The sequence below is a fragment of the Amia ocellicauda genome, chromosome 4 (assembly GCF_036373705.1).
Source record: "Amia ocellicauda isolate fAmiCal2 chromosome 4, fAmiCal2.hap1, whole genome shotgun sequence".
NCBI classification, from domain to species: Eukaryota; Metazoa; Chordata; class Actinopteri; order Amiiformes; family Amiidae; genus Amia; species Amia ocellicauda.
In genome coordinates, this window is record NC_089853.1 from 10624127 (window position 1) to 10648533 (window position 24407).

The 24407-nt window shown below is 39.3% G+C and overlaps 3 protein-coding genes across 3 annotated transcripts; 1 reads left to right on the plus strand and 2 right to left on the minus strand.

Moving 5' to 3' along the window:
- Positions 1–593: 593 nt before the first annotated feature.
- On the plus strand, positions 594–8326 carry LOC136747794 (C-signal). Its single transcript, XM_066701008.1, has 6 exons — positions 594–876; positions 3942–3993; positions 4282–4469; positions 4685–4840; positions 7258–7368; positions 8126–8326. Exons 1-6 carry the CDS (start codon positions 673–675, stop codon positions 8237–8239), a joined length of 825 nt encoding a protein of 274 aa, XP_066557105.1. The 5' UTR covers positions 594–672; the 3' UTR covers positions 8240–8326.
- Positions 8327–10745: 2419 nt separating this feature from the next.
- On the minus strand, positions 10746–15800 carry LOC136747797 (GTPase IMAP family member 4). Its single transcript, XM_066701010.1, has 4 exons — positions 15765–15800; positions 13304–13512; positions 12300–13151; positions 10746–11891 (listed from the first exon to the last, which is right to left on the minus strand). The coding sequence occupies exons 2-4, from the start codon at positions 13359–13361 to the stop codon at positions 11191–11193; spliced, it is 1611 nt and encodes a 536-aa protein (XP_066557107.1). The 5' UTR covers positions 13362–13512; positions 15765–15800; the 3' UTR covers positions 10746–11190.
- Positions 15801–16619: 819 nt separating this feature from the next.
- On the minus strand, positions 16620–22876 carry commd9 (COMM domain containing 9). The gene is made up of 6 exons (XM_066701011.1): positions 22740–22876; positions 20821–20946; positions 20203–20342; positions 18878–18912; positions 18529–18632; positions 16620–18026 (listed from the first exon to the last, which is right to left on the minus strand). Exons 1-6 carry the CDS (start codon positions 22788–22790, stop codon positions 17889–17891), a joined length of 594 nt encoding a protein of 197 aa, XP_066557108.1. The 5' UTR covers positions 22791–22876; the 3' UTR covers positions 16620–17888.
- Positions 22877–24407: the final 1531 nt, after the last annotated feature.

Sequence of the window (24407 nt, forward strand, 5' to 3'; positions counted from 1 at the left end):
GTCTTACATGTGTATTTCTCTCAAAGCACACATTACATTTAGAACAGTATATTGGAATCCAGTGTAAATATGTAAAAAAAATAGTTGTAATGAATTTGATCAATATGTGAATATTTAAGCCTTAAGTATCCCAACAATGAGCAGGAATAAAGATGTTTACTAATTAAACATTACACTCTAAGGCAAAAAAGAAAATATCTGTTCAATTGTAACACTTTTTGACCTCATATTTACTTAAAATAAAGGTATATTCTCTCAGGATTTTGTTCTCAGAAGTCACCAGATATAGCCATTTAAAGGCTTTATCCGTAAACATGTGTTTGTTTGTTTCTCAAAGGTGGCAACCCTGTCCCAGCTCAACCTGAGTGTGGTCGTGATCGCGCATTTATTGTGCATTAGGAGTCCAGAGTTACAGTGCTAAGGCAGACATGGGGATGCAAAAGTGACAACCAAGTTCATATAAACCATAGCCAACTCCCGATCGCGATTAATGTCTCAGTATAATACAACATGTATTTTATATGAATAAGTCTAAAGCAGCCCTGGAGCGCATGTGTGAAATCAAGGTAATTGCTGGCGGATGCAGGTAGGCGTCGTCACGACACCGCGAAGCACCGCTTGCAACCCTCCGTCCCCCAGGACATCAACCGCGCAGCTCCCCTCCCCTCACAAATGGGTGTGATTTTTAAAAATAAGACGAATCTGACGACTGTAGGAATCCACGATTGCCGTTCAGCCACCATGGATAAGTGCCGCACCGTCCTGATCACCGGGGCCAGCCGGGGCCTCGGGCTGCAGATGGTCAAAGCCCTGGTGACAGGCGGCCGGAGACCGGACACAGTCATCGCCACGGCCAGAGAGCCGGCAGCAGCCCAGGTGAAACACTGAGGAGCAGAAAGCGTGATTCCGAGTACAGTCGTTTTAGCATGTAACGCTCCTAATCACGGTAAACTCAACACAGGACATGTGTAAAGTCGCCCTGGATAAGAGCGTCTGCACACTAAATACATATATCCGTAATCATGTTTTAATGTCCAATGCAATCGGCATGATTTGATTATGTCGTACTTCACAGCGATCAGTCGTGCGGTTCTGTTAGTGTTGGTTTAATTACTGAGTGGTGGTAGACAATTTCTGAAATGCAATTCAATGTAATTTATTAATGAAGTATACTAAATCCCCCCAGCTCCCGGACCTCTGTGAAGTTGATTCCTATTATTATTATTATTATTATTATTATTATTATTATTATTATCAGTATTGGTTACTTTCTGTTTCCAGGTTTTCCAAAAAATAAGTAATGAGAAGTGTTACCTTTTACTTTTTGTGTGGTTTTCATTTATTGATGAGAGTGAATGGAGAAATACAATGTGGATACACGAAATATCCAATGTGAACCGTTGCCGAATTGAAAGTTATTTTTAACGCACGATCATGTTTGTTAAGAGATATGATCTTATCACAAGGTCGAGTGTTGGCCAGGTAGGAACATACTGACCATACACTACATTGTGTGTCTTTGATTGTTGTATCTTTGGGTATTTGTGTATTTTTTTATATGTATTTATCAAAAATAAGTAATGATGTTTCATGTATAACTTTTTAAAATCAATATAAATACAGTAGCCTACTTTGCAAAAGTCATAGGCCAGGGGAGAAAATTGTTTAAAGCTACTTATCTGTGGAGTAGGCCTAAGTGTTTATTTGCTCGTAAACACTATCGCATAACAATAAATACAAATCAACATTAATACAATAAAAAGTAACAATAATTTCTTGTGTTTTCAAAAAGGTAATTGATATCTTGTTCCCAAACCTCCTTCAACAGGTGTGCTAGTGGTGGAATTTAACAAATACATGGAATGGCTGGGGTGCCTTTGAGGAGAGGTTTGGGAATGGCTAGGCTAACACAGACAAAAGCATAGTTTTGTATCAACAAGGCAATTCTCAGTGAGCAGAAACTCGCCTAACTGGATTTTCAAGCAGTCATAAAGACATTTGAAGAAACTGAAGACAGAAAACGCAGTGGAAGACCCAAAAAGCTGTTTGCATCTGATGAACAGTACTTAAAGGTCACTTTAAGTGCTTGCTCAGCATCTGGCAGAGTCATCTTGCAACAAAGTAGAAGTCTTACAAGAAGTGGTATGCAGCTAAGAAACCAATATCACGCAAAGGCAACAAGCGGAAGAGATTGCAGTACACAAAAGACCATAAAACATGCAGTGACAACCAGTGGAAGAAAGCCTTATGGAGTGATGAGTCCAAATGAATCAGAAGTCTTCAGATGGAACACTCACAGGAGATGTTTTACAAATCCAATGTTAACAAAGAGATTACAGCTTGTCATACATGCATAATTAAAACCTATATGTCTCGTTTAACCAGTGTATCCACATCAAGACAGCGTGCATGCATAATAAAAACACAATCCTCACATTCATTAAAACCGTGAATTCCTCACTGCAGCAGTGGCAGCATACCATATAAATAGATCTGCATCTGCATCTAGTTTATGGAGGATGACTCTCTCACATATGTGAACTTCCTGTCTATTTCAAGATATCTCAAATAAAAACAGAAGTCAGTTTGAGATAACTGATGGCGGGAAAGGGCGTGCAGTTTTCCAGAGTGAAATTAAGTATTTGCAAACTGAGGAACAGGAGCCTTTCTGAAGTTTGTGTATGGACATGCAAGTCAGTGGTGCATGTAGTTGGAGGTTTAGGGGGGGATGGGGGTGGATAGAACATTTAATAGTCTCCCCCAATAATGTGTACCCAACTCCATAGGTGTAGTAGACTTGTCCCCCCCCCCAATTCTGAAACCAAACCTATGCCACTGGTGGGGCATGATCCATGATTAAGGTGAATTTCTGACCTAATGGCTAGTATTGCAAGGTTTCCAATGCCCACTAGATTGCCAGACTAGGACTAGTGTATGATATACCATTGACAAATGTATTACAGTGGCTGGTATTACCATCGGTTGGGGTGGGGGGTGTTGTTCTGAAATGAAGAACTATACAAATACAAAATACAAGTAATATTGATAAATACACATTTTAAAAGAACAGTTGTTGAGCTGGGGCGGGGCTCAATATTCTTATCTAGCCAGGGGGACACGTCCCCTTTGCCTATGGAGCCAGGCATAAATTATTGGTGGGGAGAGTTTAACATTCTCCCAACCGCCCACCATAAACCTATGTCTATGCACAGTAGTATTAATAAGATTATTAGAAGAAAATGCTCTTTGGTAACTGTACAGACAGCCAACACTTAATGGCCCTAAAGAAAGTCACAGACGGGGGTCTTGTGCTCCTGCAAGTAAAAGCTAATGTATTATTTTGGGTGAAATGCAAACTACTTATATTGTGAGTATCAAGTTTTGATAGGCTTGAGTGTATTCCGTATTTTTCGTCAAAATGTAGTTTGACAGTTATTTTGCACATTGATTATACATATAGGCATATAGGCATTTTTGTATTGTTATTTTTTATGTATTTAATGTAGGCCTACTCAGGTGTTTTAATGTAAGTCAGATGAAACAAAAATCATATTTACCATGACAGCCTGACATGTGGTATTTGTTAGTTTTGCATATGTAATTACTAAAGAAAAAAATGTTGTTTGAATGTCTTATTTTGTAGCTTGTTTGGAGAAATAAAAGAAATATCGACATATATCTCGTGTATCGCCCAAACTTCTAAAAATTATTTTTAAGTCATATCGCCCAGTTCTAGATTAGGCTACACATCAATATGTTAATTAATATGTTTAAGGATGTTTTAAAGATGGACCTTTATTATTATTACGTAAATTCAAAAACAAAATACTACATTAATGTCCTGTAATGAATTAATCTAAATGTACAAGAAACGATTTAATAGTTTTAAATAACCATGTGAAAGTATAATTCTAATAATTTGTCCTTGTTTTTAATAATAGGAGCTAAGGGACTTGGCTGATAAACACCAAGCTGTACATATTGTTCCTCTGGGTGAGTAAGATTTGTGTTTTAGTTGAGAATGCTACCTACTTTGAAGGAACACAGTACTGTTTCTGTTGAGTTTTAATAGAACAAGTTAAAATGAGTATGCAATTACTGAAATACTGTAATATATAATATATTTAATATTCTACATCTGGTGCACATTTTAAAGGACCAAATGTTAAGTTATTTTTTCCTTCTTAAAAACCTCCCAAGCGCAATTTGCAAGTGGTTTAAACGAATGTTCAAGCGTTAACTTTTTGATTGCAATAGAAGAGTATTTTTGTTTGTTTCCAGATGTTGTAAATCAAAGCAGCATTGAGCAAGCAACACGAGAGGTGGAGGCCCTGCTTGGAGATGAGGGGCTGAACTGTCTGATCAACAACGCTGCGATAAACCTGAATGACACTTTGGAAGAGACGACGGCTGAAGCCATGATGAAAACCTATGAAACCAACACAGTCTCTCCCCTTATGATAACTAAGGTACTCTCCATCGACAACAGCAAAAAATGGACTGTAAATGTGTGGTGATTGACATAACAATTACCTCACTTATTTTCAAATGGCTTCAGGGTACACAATAATATATTATATTGAGACATATTCTTGATATTATAGAACAAAATTCAGAAAGCAGCTTGCGTCTGCTGTGCCTGTGATAGGGTGTGTTTTATGGACTGCTTTTTTCTCTGGCACAGGCATTTTTGCCGCTGTTGAAGAAAGCAGCGGAACAGGGCACGGGAATGGGCATCCACAGAGCGGCTGTCATCAACATCTCCTCCATGCTGGGCTCCATTCACCTGAACTGGGGACCTGGGGCTGCCTTTAAGTCCTACTCCTACAGAACATCAAAGGTACAGGACATCTGAGAGAGCCTTAGAGAAGCTTTTTTTATTGTTGTCAGAGATTTATCTGAGCATGTTTTCCTGAGTTTTAGGTGATTAATTTTCTCAATTAGCACCATCTTGTTCTTTCCAGAATGATTCAGTCCTGCATTCCTGCACCGTGCTCTTCAGGTTACAGACAAAGTTCCACTGCCGATAGCTTACAATAGGGATTCATGTGTGCACTGTTTTTGTTTTTTGGAGCAAGTAAGTTTAACGGTCCCAGTGCATAAAACTTTCACTATCATTCTAAAGCCTAATTTATATTTTTGCGTCTGCGTCTCTGCGTAGATGCATACATACGTTTGCATAGGTGTCTGCCAACATGCTTGCATGTAACTGACACATGGAAAGGGGGCAGTGTCGCTTTTACCACATCACAATTTACAGAAAACGAATTCCGTTTTCTACGGTGCACCTAGGGTCAACACATACCGTTAATTACATGTTACAGAAACTACACCCACACACATACAAATTACCATATTGCATCCTGTATGTGCAGATCTATATTGTCTTGCTATAGTTGGCTAGAGACGTAACGCTAGAACCACCATAGCCGCTGTTTAAATTCAAAAGTAAATCTCTCTGCATATGTGAATTTCTCCTGCAAATCCGCTCTTATGTTCCTAAATATTTGAATTATATATACAGTGTTTCAGCTGTAAACTTCTCAAACGTAAGCTATAAATACTTACTTCTCCACTGACTGACGCGCAGTTTATGCAGTAGGCTATAATGAATATTATATAGCCTACAATCTGGTCTTTGCAATACAATAAGTAATTTGGAAAGCTTTATAATCATGTTGATTTGTGAAACACTCGATTTTCATCACATCATATATTCATTACTGCTATTATGTGTTGTATTAGATTTGCCCGTATTACCTGTCCTGATCGGCTCAGCAAGTTTCTAACTTTCCTTTATTATTATTATTAATTATTTATTGGCAGACGCCCTTATCCAGGGCGACTTACAAAATATAAGCGCAATACAAAGTGCAAGAATACAGTTCAGTACAAGGCATCAAACATTACAAATTCCAATTTACAAGTGAATACTATACGAGGTCTTACATCCTGGATTGTAAAAGCTGAGTGCAGACATGGGAGCAAGGGGAAATCAAAATACAAGTAGTAATGCAAGGCAAGTATTATGATAAAACGTTGTAAAGTGCTATCTTACAGGAGAGTAAAGGACTAAATTACAAGTACTGTCTGAAAAGATGCGTCTTGAGTAAGCGCCAGAAGGAGGTCAAGGACTCTGCGGTTTTGACTTCAGTGGGAAGGTCGTTCCACCATTTAGGGGCCAAGGGATGAGAAGGAGCGGTTCTGGAGGAAGGAGAGTGGAGAGGAGGCAGAGTTAGTCTTCTGGCACTGGAGGAGCGCAGTGGTCTGGAGGGGATGTATGGAACCTTTGGAATTCAATCTTGATCATACTGCAAACCCAGGTCTCTGGATCAATGCCTTGATCAGTTATCTGCTTGATCATTAATGCTAATTATTTTGTATTAGGTGTAGGGCTGGAGGCAGGTTGACTGGTGCACAAAATGTATTTTCCCTTACATCTTTTTGTGGACATAATGAATACTCGGCTGTTCATTCCGTCCACGGAAAGCAAAGTACATTTTACTTTTTCCTCCACAAAATTGCCAAGCACGAAATAAGTAGGCATTACATGGGACAAATTTTGAATTATGTTCACGAAATGTGAATTTAATGCACAAAATGTGCATTTTGAGGGACAAAATATTCATTGTGTGCACGAAATTATGAATGACACAAATGGCACCCCATAGTTTTGAGACCTCTGTACATGTCCAGGCCAGTACAGTCTGCTAGTTTGAAAAATGCATTTCATGAATGAGGAGATGCATTTTAAATACTTTCGTATGTCACCACATAATTTTTCTGACCTGCTGCAGCCCTTACAGCCACACATTGTACATCAGTCGCCCCAGCACTGAGGGATTGGCTGAGGTTCTCAGAATCTCCCTGCTCAAACAACCAGCGCTGGCTTGACATACAGGACCGTAGAGAGGTACGACGTGCTGTTGAGATTTCCGAGGAGTGCGCGTCGGCTCCTCTGCCAGCTTCCACGGGCTACGCTTACCCAGAACCCCCTGCTCTGCGTCGCTACGCAGAATATGCATACGCGTATCTATGCAGAAGTATAAATCGGCTTAAGGGTACATTAGTTTTGCAAAATGTATTAATAACAATGTTTTTAAAAGGATCTTACTGTGTACTTATATTAGAGTTACAAAAGAAAATCTATCATTTTTATTTAATTCGGCCCAGTGTATCCCCCACTGCTATCACTGTTTACATACACTGCAAATGTATGATAATTATTCTTATTCTTTTGTATGACTTATCCCATAGGCAGCCCTGAACCTGGTGACTAGATCTCTTGCTGCTGACTTAATGACTGAGGGGATTCTGTGTACAGTTCTGCACCCGGGCTGGGTGCGCACCGATATGGGGGGCCCAGACGTGAGTATATTCAGAACAGTGTACAGAGTGTGTTCATTTTAGCTCATGCAGTGTGTTTTTGCCTTTCTTTCTGTGTCTTGAAGTCTGTAGCAGACAGACACTTGGTTCCCAAAACATTTGATTCCCCTTGCCTGGACACTTTCGGGGGATGAGGTAAACATGGTTATATTGAGAGTATATCTGAGAGTGGTCACAGAAGTGCTTAATTGGAATTGTACCAAGTAGATATGTCATACCCTTTGGTAGAGCACTACTAGAAATTCTCAAAATACAGTGTAGTATTTGCAAGTGTCACGGTAAGTAGAGTTCACTGTATTGATACTGTATTCATAACATTAGGGTAGAACTTTATTTGTGAGTGTTCAATGTGTCATTGTGAATGGTAACATTTTCCTTAATATGAATGTCAAACAGTTATTTCTTATACCTCCTAATACCAACTCAACTTGCTCTTGCAGTATGAGGAACAGCATGGTTAGCAATGCCACCTTTGCATGAAAGTTATCATGGGTAGTGCATATAGTAATAAACAAAAAATAATAAAACACAAAAGTCCATCCATCTCTGATGGGCTGTGATCCAAAATATTACTAAATCGGGCTTCAAATCTGATTTATACCTGATTAGTCCTGACCTACTATCATAGCATCACACACCAAAATTATTCTCTTAGGGTAGAAATGATACCTGTTCTGTTTCATGTTCTATTCATTTATATAAATAACTTGTATACATGTGTGTTTTTGTTTTTAAAAAGGCTGATCTGAGTGCAGAAGAGAGCATTTCTGCACTTCTCTCTGTGGTTTACAACTTGTCTGAAAAGGATCATGGAGGATTTCTGGACTATAAGGGTAACACCCTGCCTTGGTAGAGATGTATTATGGATGTCTGTTCCTCAGGAAGATTCTACTAGACAAGTTGCTTTTTCCATATTAAACTTTTCCTGACCTAACTGTGACACTCTTGTGTGGTGTTTTTTGTGTTAGCTGAGCTGAGCTGAGCTGTTGATAGTATTTTGGCTCAATGGTTGAGGTTGAAGTCTTCAGGCTATGCAAATTGCATTCAGAAATTTCTGTCTTGCCTGCAATATACATACACATCATATTAGCCTCCGCTCAGGAAAATTGGTTATTATCTAAAAGTCTAAAATCTATTATTAAACTTCTCAGGTTTGCATGTGTTTATTTATGAAATATATGAAAATGTATAGAACATCTAATAATGAATTAAGAAATTCTAGTTTTACAAGTTGCTTGGCTTAAAACAAAGCTAGAAAAAACACAGAAAACAAATGTAAGGAAATGCATTTACCTAGTTTTATTCAGTATGGCATTTATTAAATGCCAACTAAAGAAAAAGGTAGACTGGTGGAGCTGCTGTGACTCGGAGCGCTCAAAGGGGTGTCTGTGCCTTGCGAAACGAATGGATAGGACTTGTTCCAGACCTGTGTAAATGTTTATTCAGAATTGTGGTAACTTGAGGGAAAGAAACACGGTTTAACCTTTAGTATTTTATTGGAACACCCAACTTATTTACTTTAGCACAGCCACAGTGTATCAGTGCCATTTTCTATACAAAAGTATTATACTGAAAGACATAACTAAGGCTGGGGGGATGATACTTCTGAAAGTAGTGATCAGTAACAGGGACAAATTAAACGGTTACAACACTCCCCCCCCTTTAAGCTTAATCACTTTTAAATACAAACAAATGTATCCATCAATTTTTCTTTTAAACCAAAAAGATTAAGATCTTGCTACCGAGCCTGTTAGCATAACATTCTTAAACTTTCTTGAACTTTCTGTTCAGCCGTTTGTCATTTTATGGTAATTTGAAATTTATGGCAAATTATTTTTTTTCTCTTGGTTTATGAATCGACATAAGAACATAAAGTTTACAATCAAGAGGAAGCCATTCGACCCATCGTGCTCGTTTGGTATCCATTAATAACTAAGTGATCCAAGGATCCTATCCAGTCTGATTTTAAATGTTCCCAAATTTTCGGCTTCAACCACATCGCTGGAGAGTTTGTTCAGATTGTGACGCCTCTCTGTGTGAAGAAGTGTCTCCTGTTTTCCATCTTGAATGCCTTGAAGCCCAATTTCCATTTGTGTCCCCGGGTCCGTGTGTCCCTGCTGATCTGGAAAAGCTGCTCTGGTTTGTAGTGGTCGATGCCTTTCATGATTTTGAAGACTTGGATCAAGTCCCCACGTAGTCTCCTCTGTTCCAGGGTGAAAAGGTTCAGTTCCTCAGTCTCTCATCTGGAAAAACAGATCAGTAACCACTCACCACCTCTTGTTCACCCTCTTGAGATTACTTGTATCTTCTTTCTTTCCCTCAGTGCACTGTGACACAGAGTCAAGGAACAGAGCTGTTATTGATGGTGTTGCGGTGAGACAGTCTGTTCAGTAACTCTTCCATTGTAACGATCATTCCAACTGCACTGCGAGAGCAGCTACACAGCGCCATCTAGTGTCCGAGAGGAGCAGCAGTCAGAGCAGAAGAGATGTTGAGCAGAGCGAAAACCCCGATTCACAACAGGAGCTGTTCCTGAGGAGGGGTGTGGGACAGCAGGATCGAAACTGAGGGGGTGTGGGACAGCAGGATCGAACACTGAGGGGGTGTGGGACAGCAGGATCGAACACTGAGGGGGTGTGGGACAGCAGGATCGAACACTGAGGGGGTGTGGGACAGCAGGATCGAACACTGAGGGGGTGTGGGACAGCAGGATCGAACACTGAGGGGGTAAATGGTTATTATGGACTCTGAAGCAGGGTTCCGAACTCAAAGTTCAACATACAACTTGTTACTTTATTAATACCATGGTACACCACACTTCAGTTTATGGTGTTTTTACCACAGTACACCTGTCTAGAAAATGAGTGTTTTTACCATGGTACACCACACACTTTACTATATTTTACCAAGGTACATTTCACTTGAATATGCTTTTACAGTGTTACACCAAACTATATGTTATCATGTAACATCACACATGATGTATTGGACATATCTGCTTATTTTACTACTACTATGCTGATGTGTGTATATGTTTATCAGACTCTCTGTGTTTGTCAGTCGTTGTTTGTATGTGTGTATATATGTGTGTGTGTCAGTTTCATTATTTAACTTCTTCATTATTGTTAACTGTAAAATAAGCGAGAAACAACACCTTTCAGAGTATATTAACTGTGCAGTGCGGCAACATTATAGTAACTGTGTGTGCCTGTCAAACATTAACTGCAAAATATGCATGAAAGTGCACACACGCACAGCCCAATAACTTATCTTTCACAAAGCAAAATGTACATATTGCATTCTGACTTCTTACAGGAGACAGAATTATTATTTTATTTATTTTATTGTGAGCAACACAGATTTTATATATATATATATATATATATATATATATATATATATAAAATCTAGATATTTAATCTATGATTCCCTTATAACAAAGTACATATTTTGCTGTTACAAAAGCATTGCAGTGTACTTTTGAGTGAATGGTACCCTCAGTGAATACATCATGTGTACATTTTTCTTGCAACAGTGTGAATAACAACATCCACTGCCCTACGTACTTAATGAATTTGAACACAAATCCTTGGACACAAAGCATGGTCCAGTGTCTCAGTGTGAGCATCCTCTGTAGTGACACAGTGCCTGAGTAAAGCCTGAGCATTTGACAAGGGTTCAGACACTTGAGAGCCTGCTGCGTCTCCCCGTGATAGTTAGAGGAGCAACAGATTCCTCTTTAATTCTGTGCATCTCCCAAGTGATAACCAAATTGAAGATGATATGTTTGAGACCCTACATCTCCTATAGAAACAAGACCATTGTACAACTTTGTGCGTCTTCTTTGACCTTCCCCTTAAAATTCTGCTTTAACTCCTCCATTACTCTCCTGAATTGGCTGTGGACCTCTCTTGCCGCAGGGGACTGTATTACTATCATACTGGCTCTGTCCACGATCACACTGAGTCTCTCTATCTCTGCTTTGTATCTCTTTATCTCCTCTCTGCATCTCTCCACCTCTCTGGCCTTTTCCTCATACCTTTGCCTGAGCTCCTCATTCTCCCTCCTGTGTCTCTCCTCCACTTCTCTCCTCTCCCGCTCCTCCCTCATGCCCTCCCTCTCTCCCTTCAGCCTTCCTATCAGCTCTCGCTCTCTGCTCAGCTCCTCCTCCAGTGCTCTCTTCCTCTCCTCATCCCTCTCCTTCCTCAGCCTCTGCTCCAGCACTGATATCTGCTCCTCCAGTGCTCTGATCTCCTTTCGCTTTTGGATCTCCCCCTCTATCCTCTGGAGGCAGTTATGCACTCCATTCCGCTGCTTCTCCCTCAGCCTTTCCTCTTCCCTCTGTTTCCTCTCTTTCTCCTTCAGGAACTCTTCTTGTCTGATCTGGGACTCTGCCGACTGATACATCTGGCTGCTGTAGTAGCTGCCATTGACACTGGGAGGCGCTGGAGTATCTGGACTCAGAGTCTCTCCTGGGCTTCTCTCTGGAGTTGCCCCTCCACTCACTGCAACAAAACACAACACAACATCACACAGAGTGTCTAGACAACACTGATGAAAACTTGTCAAGGGGTTCAGAGTGTGGAGGCTCTCAATCCACAGCTCAGTTCTGTACCCCAGTGACTACAGAGCCAGTGAGAGCAAATATTTGAATATTCAAGCATGCTCAAGTACTGTTCAAATGCTTGTCTAAGTGTTCATATATGCACTAATTTCTCTCCATCTCTTCCCTATCTATCAGAGACCAAGAGCTTTATCCCTCACCAGAAACTCTGTGAGAAGCTCCATACAGTGAGGGGTTGCCCTTGGGTAGGCGTGATTGTTGTCTCCTCTCCTCAGTGAGATCAGTGAGTCAGCAATAAGACTCAGGAGGAGAGGAAGTTACACAGTAATACTATATAAGTCAGACTCACTGTATGGAGGTAGTGGAGGAGGTGGAGAGGATGGAGGGATTAGAGGGGTCTTCCTGCTCCTTCTTTTGACAGGCAGTGTGGATTTATCTGTCTCTTTCTTCAGTTGCTCTTCCTTCAGGGTCTTTCTCATCTTCTCCTTCAGCTCCTCTTCTCTCGTGCTCTCCTTTTTTTCATGCTGCTTTCCAATCTGATCTAAACTGCCTTTAGGTTTTATGATTTCCTTCTTCTTTGGAAACATTTCTGTGTCATAATATCTGCCCTTGTTTCCTGCCACCATCTCTTCAATTTTCTGCAGGAGCTCTTTGACCTGATTGCGATCGTCCATCATCCTGTTGTTGAGAACATGATGCCTGTTCCCACATTTTTTAATAAGCCACTGAAGCTCCTTCCCTTTATTCTCGATGTGCTGCTCAATGGTTCTGTTTCTCAGACAGTCTGCTCCAGTGAACAGCACTATAGTGTGTTTCCACACTTTGTCACCAAAGAGCTCCAGGTGTTCCTGCACTGCTCTCCTGTCTATCTCTGTGAAAAAGAGCCACACAGGAATGTTCAGTAGGAGAGCGTTGGGTCCCGGGGGGCACAGAGACACACTACGCATAATCTCCTCTGTAACCCACTCTGGATTCTGTTGTACAGAACCCCACCAGCCTGGTGTGTCAACCACAGTTAACTGCCTGGCTATTTCACCCTGGCAATTCAAAGTTACAGTCTCGCTCACATCCCCAGTTTTAAACTGCTCTCTGCCCAGGATGGTGTTTCCTGCTGAACTTTTCCCAGCCCATCTCCTCCCCAGCAGCACAATCCTCAGCTCTGAGAGACACTGTGCCTCATGGGAAGCAGTCTTTATCTGCCCTGTCAAAGAGAAACAAAACAATTTATATCCCTCTTCAGAAATGGAATCAGACACGACAGTGTGATAGCAGGGTGCTGTATTCAGTTCAGAGGTCAGACACCCCACAAGTTTAGAGGAATATAAAACAGAAAAACAAACCAGTAACACTCACTGCTGAGGGAGGAGGAGCCAGTTGCCATCTCTCTCTCTGCTTCTTTCTTGTTTTTCATAGTAAATCTGCTTTCTCTCTAGATAACACTATTTTGCACCATGTCTGTATGTGTCTCCACATCTTCCCAGACATTCTTCATCCCCATTAGAGAAGATCCTCCAGATGTCCAGCCCAGCTGCTGCTGCTCCCTTTCTACAGTGCAGGTGTCTCTGTTAACGAGAGCAGGACTGGTTATTGAGGGACAGTGCTGGACTGCGTGGCCTGTCTTGTGTGATGTGTGGCCACATATTGCACAAAATCCATCCCATTTTCCTATTCAGATTTCTAGAATTTATTTCCACAAATAGGGAATAAAAAAGAAATACCCACACACTTACTACAGCTCCAAAAAATTCAAAGTATTTTAGCACAAACAACGTTTCAATCTACCAGAGATCTTCATCAGGATGGTGATCCACTAATCCAGAATAAAATACAGTTCCTCCTCCTTGAAATTGCTTCAGCTATGTTTACATGTGAATTTCTGTCATGCCCAAAGTTGCACTTTAAGTGACAAATTTAAAATGGTAAGGCTGAATTACAACAGCAGTTGTTACAAACACAAGAACAGTTTTGTAATTGCTTCTTTTATTAGGGAGCCTTTGTCATGTGGATTGTGCTTGGAAGATTAATTAAACACGTGCACTGTTTTCCATCATATATTAGTGTCATTGTTTTTTTTTCATGTTTTTAAGTATGTGTAATAACTATCTTACACAAACAGCCAGGGAAGTGGAGAACTCAAGTGTGAGAAGAAGCAGGTAAGTCACAATCCAGCTCAAAGAGCTAGCAAACAATGGAGACGAAGCAAGAGGTGTAGTCGGGTTAACAGGCAAAGGGTCGGACGATTGGGGCGTACAAGAAGTCAGAGGGTAATCCAGAGGGCAGAGTAGAGAAGAACTAGCAATGGCCAGGAACACAGGACAATAGAAGAAGGGCGTAATACTTAGAAATGCAGCCTAGACACAAACAAGACTGAGTACTGAACTGCAGTAAAAGGGAGGTTTACATGCAGAGCAGAGTGAAGCAGGGGACAGAGATGTGTAGTGTAGGTCCAATGGGAGCAGAGTGTTGAAGGTGCAAATGCACATGATGCTGAGTGTAAATTGGCTGATTGCTGGGGAATGTGAGGGTTTAGTATTCAGGTGATGATGACCTCTGGTGGTGAACAGGGGAAGTGTGGAGCACAGAAGTCTGCACTATTTCCCCTCAGACCCTGATCCATACCAAGAGAAGCGTGGCAAGCCCCTATGGACAAACATTTTACAGCCTTGTCTATGCAACACCACTGTTTTAATTCAGTCTAACCCATTTCAATTCATCACAAAAGCTCTGCATTTGTCAAGACTGAAAATCACATATATACATTGTTGTATATCTGAAGAATTATGATTTGAGATATATCAAAGCACAACCAATTTAACGTTGGCCTTACCATCTCTCCAAGTCTCTCTCTCTCTGTGTTTCTCAGGGTTAACGGAATGCAGCATGAAAGTCATCTTACACTATACTGACATTCAGTAGCTTAAATTATATAAGCTTTCACACTAGACAATTGACAATTGACAATAGAAGTTGGTCAGCCATCTGTTGGTATCAGCAACAGATGGATGGAACAAAACACAATTTAAAAGTGTTCACACAATTGTCTGCTGCCATCCAGAGTGCCAGGTATGACAGAAGTGCATCTCTGTGCCGCAAGAAAATAAAATAGCTAAAAAAAGATTATTACAAAAAAGTTCAAGTTTACAATCATGATCAATTGGCCGGTAAGCAAAAAACCTGTCAATTTTATCAAGAGCTCTGATTGACGTGTGTTGATAATATGTAGTGTGAAACGGTCGTGTCCAAATGTGCGAATCCTATGTGCGAACCCTTATATTGTAGCTCAAGGCAAATGTGAATGCAAGCAGAGCTGAACTCAGGGATGGGTCACCCTGGGTCGACTCAACCCAGGATTAGATGGTGTAGTGTGAATAATGTGGATACAATTTACTTATTTTATGCTCCTTATGTATCCATTTGCTGTACTGTAATTCACCACTATTTTTTTTCTTTACCCTGGCTTAGTAAAGGTTTCTTCATTGGGAGGATACATAATTGAAGGTCTTCATGTTAGCAGTGACTTGTGATTCTGACATTTTATTAATGCCATCCAGCTCAGAGAAAGAGGCTCTTGCACTCTGCTCTCATTACTTTACATAACTCAGCCATTTCTTTTAATTTTTTTGTTCTGACTGGTGTGAGTGAACAAACGAAAGGGTAGAGAGAAAGAAGAGACTTACCTGACTCCAGCACCTCCAGACCAGCAGTCACATCATCACCCTCAGATGTGAAATATCCAGAAATCACTTTCTCTGTTTAATTTCAATCACTTAATTCATGTTTCATATGTAAAATTGTGAAAGAAGAAAAAACTCACCTGATTTGTTTCTAAGCAGGGCAATCTCTGTCTCTGTCTCTCAGTGAACTTTGACACAAAGTAATAAGGAATACAACTTTATGGAGGCAGATAGAACACACTCACACGGCACAATATACAGTTATAAACACCAAAGACTTGGACACAGTGCAGAGTCCAAAATGAGAGCTTTCACAGTGCAGAGAGAGAGAGAGAGATGGGGGCTCAGATAAGTCTTGAACTGCACTGAAAGCTGCCCAGGCTATAAACTTTAATAATAATAATAATAATCAGAAGAAGATACACCCTAATGTGTCTGTATTTTAATCTTACTGTCTGCCCTTCACAATTCAATCTTGAATGGATGGTTACTGTCAGTCACCCTTATACTTTCACGGTTTTCTGATTGGTTCAATACATAGTAAGGTTGTCTTTATTCTGTTCTGGCAGCTTGTGGTGCCCAACACCTTACTGTGACACCTGATGTTGGTTTTTCCTCTAATTTGTCACCCATCTGTATATTCAGAGTTTATTAAACACTGCTTCAGCACAGAGGAAACTGTAAAGAGTGAAGATTCCAGTTAATATAACTGAGTCAGACCAGGGGATGTGTACATCTTGAACTGTCATTCTATACCAATTACCGAGGTAACAATTGATAATTGATGAATATGTATAATTCAATGACCAATAATTAAGAAACTTCATGAATCACAGAATACTGTATGAATACACATCATGAAGTGTGAATGTGTGTAGTGCTTCATACATTGTGGATTCTGTACACTTTTGATTTCCAACTGTAATGATTTCTAGAGTGGTCATCAAAACGTCACACAATACAATTAAACTAAACGAACCACTTCCTGAGTCACATTGTTTCAGAAACAGATGTTGTTAAATTACATTTTATTAAAAGGCACAAAGCTACATTTTTTATGTTTTGTCATAATGTGGTATAGATGTATTTCTATGTCCTTTTTAAAATATCCAATTAGACTTCAACCTATTCAAAAATAAATGTGCATATGACACAGCTATTTACACATTCCAGTTGAGCAGAGAGTCACCCACTATAAACCTGTGCACACAAATAAATCTCAGATTTGTAAAACTGGACATTAAAAAAAAAAAAAAAAAATTAAAAAAGTTCATGAGTAACTTCAGAGAAATTTCAAGTTAGAAGAAAAACGAATGAAGCTCCATATAGTCAAATATTTTGTTAAATCTAAAGGAATCAACAAATGCAATGTCATATCATATAAATGCAAAACCTTGGAAGAAACACATTTCTATTAGTATAAAGTAAAGACTATCTAAATATAGTTTACTGCTAGTGAAAAATATAATCAATACTTATTGTACGGGGTGTCTGAGATTTTGCTTAAGTTTAAATCAGAAATACTTAGGTGTCAAAGGTCAATCCTGTGGAGGAACTTTAGACGAACTGGAGCCAGCTGAGAAGCAAAACAACTTGGATGCTATTATCCTATCTTTACTGGAGAAAGATCAGCTTTTGGATCAGAAACAAAACCACAAAAACTGGCACAAGTGAAGACCTCGCTTACTTTTGACTGTTCTTACTTTGATCCGTTATTGTAATAAAGAAAAACTGCCAAAAACCTATAGCACTGACCACAGAGATCTAGCTGACCTCCAAATACAGACGAATTTCTATTATCAATTTTAAAAAAGTTATGAAACGTTCAAAAGGGCATTTATTTTGGTTCTGCATTTTATCTAGCAGGTTTAGTTATACATAGTTCACCCAACAGTTGATATGGAAAATATATACACCAATGCTCCATTTTCTGAATAACAGAACTATTAGTTGAAATGTTACTAAACCTGCCGTTTTATTGAAATACATGAGCTCAGGTCAACACACTGTCTACACACAGTCTCCTGGTCCCAGGCGGGTGTGATGTGTGCAGGGGGAGGCCTAGTAGGATGTCAATGGAGCCTCGGCAGTAGATCATCTCAGAGTTCGAGCAATGACAGTGGCAAGTAGCACAAAACACCTTCAGTTCAGTTTCCTTTAGTATTCCTCTGGAGTTGAAGGCTGTTGCACAACACGCTTAGGCACACAGAAGTCAATGTGCTAATGAAGGGGACAGGTCCTTAATACTGAATCCAGGTCCAGCTTTATTTGCTCGCCACAGCAGACAGCTGGTCTCGTATCCTCCCCAGCCCATCCAGCATGGTGTCTAGAGTCTCCTTGCTGAGCTCCAAAGTCACAGTGGACAGGGCAGCCGGGCCACGCAGGCTGGGGTCATCCTGCACCTGAAACAGGGAGAAGCTCTTTTAATCTGAGCATCAGGGCTTTATTTACAGTTTCACTGCTAAATTTAGACTAGTTGAATAAGCTTTTAAAGTAACAAAACAAAAACCGTACACAATACTTACAATATAAAACAACAAGTTAAACAGGAATTTGCATGCAAGCGATACACATTCACTTGAACCAAACATTGTGCAGGAAAGCAGTCGGCTTCAACTGGAAGCATGACTGACAAAAATGGGAACCCTGGCGATCTCATCTTCTGAAGAAGTGCTTTTAACTTCTTGTAGATGTCAGCTGCTGAGGAGATGATAGTGTAATGGAAAGCATGAATTGTCCAAAAGACCCCTAAAGACACAACAGCAAGGGGAAATGAACGCACAACAGCTACAGATGTCAGATAAAGCCTTTCTTTGAGGAGAAAGGCCTGCAATGCCACGGTATTGTCATCGAGTAACGCTTAGGCACCAAGTAGAAACATAGAAACACAGTTGTCGAGTGTACCTTCATCTGCACCAGACAGGTGGGAACTGCCATGCGGTTCATGGAGTCTGAGGCTGTCTTGATATCCACCCTCCAGTCCATGTCCACTAACTGAGGCAGCGAAACTTCAACCAAAAAGAAGGCAAGATCGCTTAGAGACACGCCAACCAACCTGCAGATATACCAACCTAGAAAACGAACTTAATAGAACTGGGAATATTTTCAAGTCATGAAGAATGGGCCGTGTAAATACACTCTTTAGTTGAAAAGTGCAAAAGGAGCTTTATCATTAATGATGTTGTTCCCATCTCAGTATCACCGATTTAAAGTGAGGGGAAGCTTTAAACAAAAGAAAGGGTATTAAGCTTACTTTGATTAGACACGGCTTCATTTCTCCAGGTAGGGCTGTGGAAGAGAGAAAAGATGTTCAATGGTCGGGTGGAAAAAGCAAAGGACGATCAATTATATTATTATTTTATAACTTATAATTATTTTTAGAATTACAATAAACAAACTATTATGATCAAAACATTTAATCATCAGCACGGGTTACTCAAAACCCCAGGTGAAATCCAATAGAGCAGGTGACATTTTATTCTGAACCTAGGAGTTCAAAAAGCAGAAGAGATATAAGACAAACAGTGGTTGAAACATGTGACTACATGTATATAGTCTAAAGTGCTTTGGTTAAATTGTTAAAAGGTATGAATGCAATTTTTTCTAATTTTAACGGTTCAGCTGGGGATCTCTCTCTTCCAATGAAACAACATCTTATAAAGCATCTAAATCTAGGAGCTATACTGAATGATAACTTTTACTTTTGGTTTAATACATTTGATTACATACAGAAACATAAATGGATAACATTAATGAGAAAATAATTCACTCTAAAGAGATTCAAGGGAGATCAGACTCAGAGATCAGAGAGACTTTTGTTTTATTTAAGGAGTGATAGCTAACTCTAAAATTAATTAATTAAATACAATAGCATTCACAATACAAATCTGAACATAGTAATATTGATGACCTAGTCATATTTCAGTGAAATGGTATTATGAAGTCACTGAAAATTCTGTGGGTGCTTAATAACATTTTTGAATTCTCAAAGTTGTTTCAACTTGACACCAACAAGACTTGTTGACTTTGATCTCTGGCATTTGGCCAAGCTTTGAGATTTTCAATCAATAGTTGTAAGAAGTTTAACCAATTCCTTGAAAAAATAGAATGATATTCTAAAAGTTGGGTTTTTCTGCTTTGTCTTTTTGTGCACAGGAGGAAGAACAGTATGAGGGAAGGGAAACATCCTCCTTGGTAATAAGAATTGATCTGAATTGCATATCAACAGTTTCTAAAGGGAGACTGGAGTGCAGAGGTTTCAGTGTGTGGAGTTTGATGACCACTCTAGAAATCATTGCAGTTCAGTGTGTGGACAGCAGAGGGCTTTCTGTTTCCAGAAAGCTCCTACTTTTAAGTCAGTTCTGCCATGGCCCGATTAGCTAATTTACAACAGGTGCATCTGCTATTATACAGAAGCTTCAGCCATACATACAAACAAACAAAATATTGGGTTTGGGAAAAAATTGGGTTGGTTGCTACAAAGGTCTACCATTTGATTAGCACTTAGCTTTGCCTTCACAAAATGAGCAGAGAAATTCCCAGTGATTGTACAGGCTGGTGTGTAGGGGTCTGCAGTACCTGTGCTCCAGCAGGATCTTGGTGAGCAGGTTTTTGAGGCTGGAGTGGAAGCTTTCTGGAAAGACAGCAAGAATCTGCTCTGGAGATGCCAGCCCATGGAACACCACATGATGAGAGAGAGTGTGCAAGGCCCTGAGCACCTAGAACAGAGAAAGCAGAAAAACTGATAAATCCACAAAAGGGGGGGGATTTTGCTTGTATTTTCTAAATTGCTTGGCGAGCCCCTCAGAGAGGTCCCGCAAATCGACTGCTAGCTCGCAATCGACCTGTTGGGGACCCCTGTTCTAAATTCTCTCTAAATTTCATGATTGTACCCAACCAGTTTAATCAGTAAGAATTCAACATTTCCAAATGCTTATAAATGGCTGCTAAAACCTGCTGTGTTGGGGCTTTCCAGGATCGGGCCTGGAAACTCTTTAATGCAGAATTTTGCATGGTTGTATACAAGCTGCATCTAGTATATATCCATAACTAACCAGGACAGGTTGGCCAAGAATTAAAAAAACAACAACATTCAACTGACCTGGGGAAATGCACAACCTGCACCCACATTGTTATCCTGCTCTCCTTGGTTTTATTCACAGGTGGGCCCAAATAGGCAGCAAATGAAAGTCTTACCTGCTGAGCCTCCTCTGTGGTGACCGACAGACTCCCCGCTGCACTGTCAATCAGCCTCCTCGACTCTACAGCTGCAGAAGGGAAGCTCTCCTGAAACAGCTGCCTCACCACCTCTTTGGAGGAAGCCTGACAGGATCAACAGTTTATTAAGAATAATTCATACATATGCATATAACATACACACATATATAACATACACACATTATATATTATATATATATACACACACACACGCTTCTTTGCATCATCAGCAGTATCAGTAACGTTGGATTTAGTGACCAGGTTTGTGAGCACTGGTAGTATGCACTGATCAAATACTTTTCTTTTCAGGCAAATGGGTAGATTTCCTTTCAACAGCATGTCATTTATTCCTAATGCCCCCCCACCCCATTTTTGTTCTTTTTTTGATGTCTTCCATAATATCTCCATCTGCACTGATTTGTTATCCAAGGAAGACTGAGGTTCCAGTTTTTTGCTTGCATCTGAGGGTTGTTGAAATGAAGACCTTCTTTTTCTTCTTCACTGCAGTCATCACTACTATATAGGTTTGCAGAATTGTTCCACTCTTCTGATAATCACATCTCAGTTTTGTATTGTTGTGCCATCATCAAGTTTCAGGGCAATGATTTCATTCTCATATTTGGAGGCGTTGTTTTGAATTTTTGATGTTCCCATTATTTTCTATGATTTCTTTAATTAGGGTCCTGTTAAACTTTCTTACATCTTCAATAATGTTTCCTTATATTTTAGCACAGCTGAATACAGTTTACTCTTGATTTGGTGTTTTGACAGCATTTCATCTCTCTTCACTCAACATGTTCAAGATCTTTTTGCGATTCTCTCTCTCTCTGTGTGTGTATGTATGTGTATGTTTGTTTATATGTGTAATATATATATATATATATATATATATATATATATATATATATATATATATATATACACACACACATTATATAAACAAACATACACATACATACATGTATATATATATGAGAGAGACACCCCTCTGAAAAAAATTAATAGACCACTGCAATTTTTTCTTAAATCAGCATCTCTACCTGTATGGCAGTCATTCCATTTCATTAATATTTTTAGTTGTCAGTAGTTTATAGAATAAAACAAAAATGTTCATTTTACCCAAACACATACCTATAAATAGTAAAACCAGAGAAACTGATAATTTTGCAGTGGTCTCAATTTTTTCCAGAGCTGCATATAACATAATTCACATTCTTAATTCGAAACCATAGTATTCCTACACACTAGTACCAAATATGATGTATAGTTAAACAAATGTAAATGAAAGCCATTATTTACTGAATAACACTTTCTGGTGACGGTTGTGGATGTGTGGCATGTACTGTTATCCTGCACAACGTCTGCAGTGCTTGTTCATCGCATTAGATAAAACCACATGGTACTTCTGTTGTTAAACGATTGCAACATTAGCCAGATAAATATACCTAAGGACAGTCACACAATTACAATATATTCAAAATAAGTACAAGAAAAACACGTATTTTGGGGTATACTCATTGCATTAACTGTATAGCTGACGCTAAAACTGTTCTGACTCGGTTTAGGAGGTAAATCTGACTGACTGGATCATTTTCGCATTGAAATTTCACAGCTAATCCAGTGTAATATTAATCGTTAAGCAGAAATACAGAAGATAAGGTTGTTATTGTTGCCTTCCAATTCATTTTAAAGAAGACTACATCCTAGTCCATTATTATTATTATTGTACAAGGGGAAATGAATCAGGAAACCACAGGCAGCAGTATGCATATCTTTGCAGAGACGCAAACACACTCGTGTCATTTTAATATTTGCGCGCTTCTGCCTCAATTAAATCCAGAGACCTAACGAAATCAAGCAAACGACCACCTGAGATAATCATCTGTGCGGAGACGTACCTTCAGCAGCAGCTGCAGAGAGAGGAAACGGGCCTGTGTGAGCGCCGCCATGTTCACTGTCCCCCTTGAGTCTCGACACCCATGTGACCGAGGCACGTGTTCGCAGTCCAAACCCGAGGCTCCTGGGAAATGTATTTATGGTCAGCATTGAATAATAATGTAAGCTGCATATAGTTACTGTACGTTTGTATCCTTGCACGAAAGAAGATGCCGTGAAAACGATTGCTCTGTGTTATAAAATGTGTGCTTTTTGCATAATGTGCCAAATATATACACAAAACGTGCATGTTTAATGCCCTCGCTTTTTTCAACTGATGTCAGCGTTCAGCTATTTGTGTATTGGAGCTAATTTGTGTGCAACCATAGCATTGGCCTGTAGAGGGCGCAAATAATCAATTAACTGTCAAAAACCCGTTTTCTACAAGGTGCCTGCATTTTTGTACAAATCCCAAACAACTTTTGATTGGTCATGTGCATATCTGAAATGTCTCCTGAAAGATTTGCATTGCTTTAGTAGTAAAACAGTAAAACAAATAATCTGCCTATCAATAGTTCATATCACTGAAAAGAGAGTAAACAGTGCTGTTAACACATTAGTAGCCCATAACATTACCTATAACAAGTACAACTACAGCCATGATGCAGTAGGAAGTGTAAATATCTTCAACATACAAACAGGGTATTTTATTATAAAATAGATATCTCTGTAAAAATGTATGTTAACTATGTTTAGGTTACCGTTTTTCCCCCAGACCTGCATCCATGTTTCTTAGCCTTTTTAACTAAATAGTAGGCTAACTCTGATACTATAATAATAATAATAATAATAATAATAATAATAATAATAAACCCCATGACCGTGAAGCTTCCCGTTTTTTAATAGGTTTTCTAATACATTTTATTATGTATTTATTTATAATAATTCTAATGGAACACAAAATAATCTAAAAACATATTTAGTCAATCTTTCATCTGTTTTTCCTAAAATGTATAACTTTTGTTTTTACAGTCTTCTTCCAGTTTAATATCTTTCTGAAGTGCATTTGAAAAGGCTTTTGTTTTGGTCAAAATCGTGGAGAATGAATGCCTGCCAATAGTTGTAAAATGACTGTGGAAGGATTGGCTTGAATATCTGTATTTCCTTTGTGTGAATACTCATGTTTGTCCAATAATTCAGATTGAAAAATGTCCTTAGGTGTAGGAGTAAACCACATAAAAGAGGGATTGTTTTTCCTTTATGCCTCTTCTCCATCTGGTAACTTATAGCAACCTTTACCACATTTACACATGGGTACATAATCTTCAACAGCAAATTGTAACCTATCAGCTGTAAACATAAAATAGAAACATTTTAAATAAGACTGTTTGGAAAAAACAACAACATTAATAGTGCTTTATTGGAGTAATCTGGGCTAAATCCTAGCTCAAGGGTAAGAAGTAAGAAGATCTTACCTCACAATCCTCCATTACAAGACCATGTCAGTAATCACTCTACTACACTACTGCCACCTTCAAGAGGGTGTTATTACACACCCAAGGTAAGTTGACAGAGCCCAGATCCTCGATTCTGAAAAAGGGGATGCTTATAACAGCATTTGCAAAGACAAATAAGGTTGACTGGTGTATGCACATAACTGTGTATTTCCTTGAGATTGTGTCTTCAGCCTT

What these genes read in the sequence shown, in the direction of transcription:
- LOC136747794 (XM_066701008.1), top strand. Translation starts at nt 673, where the DNA reads ATGGGTGTGATTTTTAAAAATAAGACGAATCTGACGACTGTAGGAATC. An exon ending in CTCCCCTTATGATAACTAAG is followed by an intron (nt 4,470 to 4,684) that starts GTACTCTCCATC and finishes TCTCTGGCACAG; the next exon opens with GCATTTTTGCCGCTGTTGAA. An exon ending in CCGATATGGGGGGCCCAGAC is followed by an intron (nt 7,369 to 8,125) that starts GTGAGTATATTC and finishes GTTTTTAAAAAG; the next exon opens with GCTGATCTGAGTGCAGAAGA.
- LOC136747797 (XM_066701010.1), bottom strand. Translation starts at nt 13,361, where the DNA reads ATGAAAAACAAGAAAGAAGCAGAGAGAGAGATGGCAACTGGCTCCTCC. An exon ending in TGGCTCCTCCTCCCTCAGCA is followed by an intron (nt 13,152 to 13,303) that starts GTGAGTGTTACT and finishes TCTCTTTGACAG; the next exon opens with GGCAGATAAAGACTGCTTCC. An exon ending in TCCTCCACTACCTCCATACA is followed by an intron (nt 11,892 to 12,299) that starts GTGAGTCTGACT and finishes GTTTTGTTGCAG; the next exon opens with TGAGTGGAGGGGCAACTCCA.
- commd9 (XM_066701011.1), bottom strand. Translation starts at nt 22,790, where the DNA reads ATGGCGGCGCTCACACAGGCCCGTTTCCTCTCTCTGCAGCTGCTGCTG. An exon ending in CTCTGCAGCTGCTGCTGAAG is followed by an intron (nt 20,947 to 22,739) that starts GTACGTCTCCGC and finishes TGATCCTGTCAG; the next exon opens with GCTTCCTCCAAAGAGGTGGT. An exon ending in AAGATCCTGCTGGAGCACAG is followed by an intron (nt 18,913 to 20,202) that starts GTACTGCAGACC and finishes TCTCTTCCACAG; the next exon opens with CCCTACCTGGAGAAATGAAG.